Source organism: Myotis davidii, unplaced genomic scaffold (genome assembly GCF_000327345.1).
Source record: "Myotis davidii unplaced genomic scaffold, ASM32734v1 scaffold283, whole genome shotgun sequence".
Lineage (NCBI taxonomy): Eukaryota > Metazoa > Chordata > Mammalia > Chiroptera > Vespertilionidae > Myotis > Myotis davidii.
The window spans coordinates 438,209-444,735 of NW_006293960.1; the positions used below are offsets into that span (position 1 = coordinate 438,209).

The window sequence follows — 6,527 nt, forward strand, 5'->3', positions numbered from 1 at the left end:
TGGAAGGTGTGGCCAGTGCAGTAACAGACGAATAAACAGAGAAAGGTGGCACAGAGGCAAAGAGAAGGAAAGGGAGATCAGCAGCTGTGTCTAAGGCATCGCCAGTAAGACGGTGACCTTGACAAATGTAATTCTGGTGCAATGGTGGGAACTCAAGCCTGACTGAGTTCCAGAAAGAATGGAAAAAGAGAAATTGAGCGCAGGATATTTTTGAGAGCGTTGTGTAAAATGGGGTGATAATTGGAGGGGGTGATGAGGTCGGTCAAGAGAGGGTTTTTTTTAAATCCTTACCTGATATTTTTATTAATATTTAGAGAGAGAGAAAGGAGAGAGAGAGGGAGAGAAAGAGAGAGAGAAATATTGATGTGAAAGAGAAACATTGATCAGTTGCTTCCTATACACCCTTTAACTGGGGATTGAACCTGCAACCTTTTGGTGAACTGGACGATGCTCCAACCAACTAAGGCACCCAGCCAAGGCAAGAGAATTTTTGTTTTAAGACAGAGGTCCACATACATGAGCTTGATAAAGGAACATTATGGACTATTTGATCTAGTTTTAGTTAACATGATCTTTAACATGATCTTAACAAATGGACAGTGGCTTAGACATTCTTATAGAGAAATGAATGCTGGATTGAAAATAAAGACAAAATCTAGCACCAGTGAATAAGAAAACAGTCTACACTTCTAAGCACAGTAGAAGTTGCTCAGTAGCCACATTATGGGGTTTAAAAGAAATGAAAAACTGTTCAGATATAACAGAAAGCAAGCCTGCCCCCTAATCACACTATTTAAAATATAAATTTATATCTACTATCATTAATGATGAATCTCTCTCTATGTGCTTAATTGTATATGTTGCTCTTTGTGAGGTATCTTTTCCAGCTAATATGCAATAGGCCATTAAAATCAAATGAAAAAATATCAAAACTAATGCAATGTTTTTAGTGACATTATTTCATTAAAGATTAATGGTGAAAATTATTAAAATGTTATTTATGTGTTCAAAATTTGGTTTGTCTTTAAGGTGTATTTATTTGCACAGCAGTGTTTTATTATTTAAAAGTAAATATAGTCACACTAGTGGCTCAGTGCATGACATTCATGCACATTAAAAGGGAATTAATTAGAGGCAATATTTAAATATTGCTATTTGATCTTTCTGTATAATAGAAGTGTCAGAGATGAAAGAAAATTAGTAATATGTATGTGAAAATCTTCCCCGTCAGAGTCTTGGATGCGCCGCGTCACCTAGAGTCAAGTCCCTGCCCACCACCTGCACATGCTTCGAAAATGCAGGAGACCCAGACCCGGCAGGCCCAACCCACTTGGGTGAGACCCAGGCCGGCTCCACCCCCGTCAAGCCCTTCTGGGTGGGGGGCACAGCCTCAGGTTCCCCGGCCTGATACCAGATGGGGGGGTGTAGTCTCAGGTCCCCCATCAAGCCCCATTGAGCAGGGGGCACAGCCTCAGGTCCCCTGGCCTGGTGCTGGAGCAGGGGGTGCGGCCTGAGGTCCTCTGTCAAGCCCTGCCAGGCAAGGGGCACAGCCTGAGGTCTCCCAGCCCAGAGCGGGGTCAGGGGGCGTGGCCTTAGGTGTCCTGGCCTAGCTCCGGGGCAGGGACATGGCCTGAGGTCCCCTTTCAAGTCCCACTGGGCGAGGGGTGCAGTCTGAGGTCTCCCGTCAAGCCCCGCGGGGTGGGGGGCATGGCCTGAGGTCCCTCGCCCCATCCAGGTGCCATGCAGCCTCAGGTCCCTGCTGTTTTTGGTCATGATGTTATGGTGTCCTGGCTAATTTGCATATTCCTCTATTATATAGGTAGATATACTGGTAGCACATATTCAAAATTTTTAGCAATCACTACTATAGTCTAGTCATCTATAAAATGTGATCTAACTTCTTTAGCTGAGGCTGCTCTTTTGTGTATATGGACTTATTTCGGGCGGGGTGGGGGGGTGTCCTTTCCTTGGTATTTGTAATGATGTAACAATTATTTTGATGTAAATTTTATTTATTTTTCTAGAAAGGACTACAATGAAACCATTTTAGATAGATGGTTGGCCATTGGAAAGCAAATAAGAACAGTCTGCTAGTCAACCCCAGCATGCTTTACCTGCGGATTCTTCCTCAGATTCACTTTTTTTTGGTTTTGGGCTTCACCCTGTAAACAAAAGAAAAGAATGCTCACCATGCCCAAAGCGAGGAAAAGTCCGCCTTTCCCATCCTCCTGCTTTTTATGAAAAAGTAGAACGTCCCCTCTGCGCTAACTAGCTGTGACTTCACCTTCCTGATTCTGTTCCCTCTTCTATAAAATGTGGAAATTAAAAATAATATCCTCACAGAGTTGTTGTGAGGATCCAATGAAAATCCATGGGAGAGCACAAATGAACATTTAAGATCCCATACAAATGGTATAACGATGTGATTGTGGGAGATTGCATATGGCCCCAATTCTTCTATCCTCCCTTCATCTCTGTCCTACCCTATGCCTCTCACTGGTGCAGGGTATATTTTACTACCTAGACCCTGGGCCTGGCCCTGTGACTTGTTTTGGTCAATAAGATGTCAGATGATGTGACGGAAGAGATGTTTGTGCAACTGGTTTTATCCTTTTGCTTTTCTGTCATATATTCTGAGAAGAACATGGCCAGGCTACTAAAGAAGAACCCCGTGTCTGTAGATTCACTTCCTGCAGTTACGGTTATCTAAGGTCAACTGAGATTCCAAAATATTAAATAGAAAATTCCAGAATTACACAATTTATAAGTTTTAAATAGCATGCTGAAATCTTATGTTATTTCACTCTGTCCTACCAGGGATATAGATTACCCTTTGTCCAGCATATACACACTACATATGCTACCCACCCATTAGTCATTGGGTTATCAGATCAACTGTTAGTGGTACTGCAGTGCTTAAGTAACTTAATAATGTCAATATTGCTCAAGTAACTTAACAATGACCAAAGCCATTCACATGACTTTAACAATATATTGTTAAAACTGTTCTATTTTATTATTATTTATTGTTGTTAATCTCTTACTATGCCTAATTTATAAATTAAACTAAACTCTATCATAGGTATGTATATGTAGGAAAGAAATATAGTATATATAGGGTTCAGTATTATATGCAGATTCAGACATTCATTGAGGTTCTTAGAACATATTCCCCATGAACAAGGTGGGAACCACTGTATATATAGATGTATATATGAAATCATGCCTGTAAAATTCAAAATACTTAGTACAGTACAATACAAATAAGGATAAAAGTAATAGATAAATATTTTTAACTATATTAATGTACTTACTGAAAAAGGAAAAAAATTATACCTGTATATAGATCTGTTGTAAAAATGAATAATAATATTATAGTTTAACAATTAAATACACAAATAAAAAAGAACTAAATACACAAATAAAAAAGAATAATACACTTTATTTTAAAGATATTATTTATTTTAAAGATATTCTTCTCCCAGCCTTGGATTTAGTTTGTTCTTCTTTTTCTAGTTCTTTAAGGTGTAAAGATAGATTGTTTTGAGGTCTTTGTTTTGTTTTTATTATAGGCATTCACTGCTATGTGTTTCTCTCTGCGCACACGCGCTTTGCCACATCCCATATGTATTGGTATGTTGTATTTTTGTTTTCATTCATCTCTCAGTTTTTCTATTTTCCCTTGTGATTCCTTTGGCCATTTGTTTAAGAGTATGTTGTTTAATTTCCACAGATCTGTGAACCTTCCAGCTTTCCTGTTACTGATTTTTAGCTTTATTCCATTGTCTTTAGAGAAACTAGTACTTCATATGATTTCAACATTTTTAAATTTATTGAGACATGTTTTGTGGCCTAACATATAGTGCACCCTGGGACATATTTCATGTGAACTTGAGAAAAGTGTGTATTCTGCTTTTGTTGGGTGGAGTGCTCTATACATATCTGGTTGTTAGATCAGTTTGGCTGTGGTGCTCTTAAAGTCCTTTATTTTCTTTTTGATCTTGTGTCTAGGATTTCTATCCAGTGTGGAACGTGAGGTATTGAAGTCTCCAACTATTACTATAGAATTGTCTTGGCCTCCCTTCAGTTGTGTCAATGTTTGAATCATATATTTGGGGCTCTATTGTTTAGTGTGTATATTTTTATAATTATTATAAACTGACTCTTTTTCATATCTAATGTCCTTTTTTGTCTCTTGTACCAAGAGACAAAGTCAATTTTGTCTTGCATTAGTGTGGACTCTCCACCTCTTTCTTGGTTAGTATTTGCATGGAATATCATTTTCCAATCTTTTACTTTCAAGCTATTTGTCATTGGATCTAAAGTGGGTCTTCTGTAGACAGCATATGGTTTGATCATAGTTTTAAAAAAATAAATTCTGCCAATCTCTGTCTATTTGTTGGAGAATTTAATGTATTTACATGTAAATTAATTGCTAAGGAAGGTCTTACTTCTGCCTTTTGCTATTCTTTTTCTCTATGCCCTGTACCTTTTTGTTCTTTATTTCCTCCATTATTGCTTTTTTTGTGTGTGTTTAGTTGATTCTTTTCTCATTTCCTGTTTTGATTCTTTTCTCATTTTGATTCTTTTCTCATTTCCTTTTTTTTTTTTTTGGGAGGGGTATATATTTAAAGATATTTTCTTTGTGGTTACCATGGGGATTATACGTTAAATCTTAATTTATAGCAATTTTGTTTGCATTAATACCAATCTAGCTTCAAGAGCATATAAAAACTCTGCTCCTGTATAGTTCATACCCTCTGTATGGTTCCATGGTATAATAATAATACTCTGTTATTATCGTCACACATTATATCTTTATACATTGTGTCATTGTTAACATAGATTTATGATTATATTTATACACTTGCCTTTTAAATCATTCAGGAAATAAAAAGAGTAGATATGAACTAAAAGTGTAATAACATTGGTGTTTGTATTTACCTACATAAATACAAAAGTATTTACCTTTACAGGGGCTCTTTGTTTCTTCACGTGGCTTCAAGTTACTGTACAGTGTCCTTTTGTTCAGCCGGAAGCACTCCCTTTCTTGTGGTGCATTGCTTATAGAACAGGTCTACCAGCAACTAACTCCATCAGCTTTTGTTCATCTGAGAATGTCTTCATTTCTCCATTTTTTGTTTTTTAAATATTTTATATGGTAAAAATATACCAAAAACATTTTTTGTTCAAAGAGGAAAAAATATATTGCTGTGACTACATTTCTAAGGATGATTTAAGTAGTGTCTGGCTCCTCATCTGTGTACTGTAGTGTAGGTTGACTTCAATCATGACTTTTCCAGCTACAGCCATTTATCAAAGCTAACATCATGCTTTAAAGACACATGAAGAAACAGAGCAAGTGGAAACTGTTAGGTCGGAGAGAGCCCAGGGTCGGATACATGCAGATGTGTGATGAGATAATGGATTCCTCCTGGCATTTCTAACAGCGTGCCAGACACAGCTATCGGCTTCTCCCTGAATCAACACGACTCCCACACAGATACTGACTCCTTCCTGAATACCCCTGCTGACTCCCTGCAGTGGGAACTTCCTCAGCTGAATACCTCAGCTCATGTCCCCGCCCCTCACCCAACCGCAGTATAAAAAAAGCACCCCCCTCCCTGTTGGCGTGAATCCATGTGCCCTGTCTTTGGGGTCCGTGGGTCTCCCGGGGATGCAATAAACCTTTCCTTTTCTTTTCTGATTCACTCGACTCTTTATTTTTTACACCGCCTCCTGAGCCACCTAACCTAACAGAAACTAACCTTGATCATGGCTTATTTCATGTGTGACTTCAACTGTCCTCGATTCTTTATTTCTGTTGGATCAAACACTCCCTTGTTACGACTTGGCACCATAATGAACTGATAGATACTCCAAGTAGCAACAGGCAAGTTGAGAAGGAAGATGAACCAGTGCAATGAAATGAGCATTAATTCAGTGATAGTGGTATGACCAATCTGGTAATTCTGTAATTACCTACTTGCGTAATGTCAAGCAACATGATCTAGTATTAATGTAATCATATTCTAAATCAGACAATGTAATTATGAAGTATACTGAGAGGAAGATGAGTGAGCAGCAGTCGAGGACAGAGGAGACAAACACCAGTGCCTCCATCCTCATCCTTCTCTACCGCTGATCTTTCCATCAAGCCGACTCTGGTGCTCCTTAATTTCTCCATTTTTTAAAAGAAAGCTTTGTTGAATATAGAATTCTTGGTTGACAGTTCTTTTCTTTCAGGACATTAAAAATACCATCCCACTATCTTCTGTCCTTTGTGGTTTCTGATGAGAGAGATGCAAATCTTATTGAGGATTCGTTGTCCAAGATGAGTTGCTTTCTTCTTGCTATTTTCAAGATTTTCTGTTTTGTTCTTTAATAGCATCATTATAATGTGTCTTGGTGTGGATTTCTTTGTGCTCTCTTCTGTGGGGAAGTAAGCTCCCTGAAACTGTAGATTCCTATCTTTCTCAAATTTGGGAGGCTTTGGTTATTATTTCTTCTGATATCCTCTGTAAGTG

The 6,527-nt window shown here is 38.1% G+C and overlaps 1 protein-coding gene across 1 annotated transcript in view; it reads right to left on the reverse strand.

The window, feature by feature from the left end:
• CFI (complement factor I) overlaps positions 1-4,513 on the reverse strand; it is a 43,704-nt gene extending 39,191 nt beyond the window's left edge. The window contains exon 1 of the mRNA XM_015566681.1: positions 4,490-4,513. Coding sequence (XP_015422167.1) covers positions 4,490-4,513 — 24 coding nt within the window. The remainder of the gene's footprint in view (positions 1-4,489) is intronic.
• Between the last annotated feature and the right edge of the window lie 2,014 nt (positions 4,514-6,527).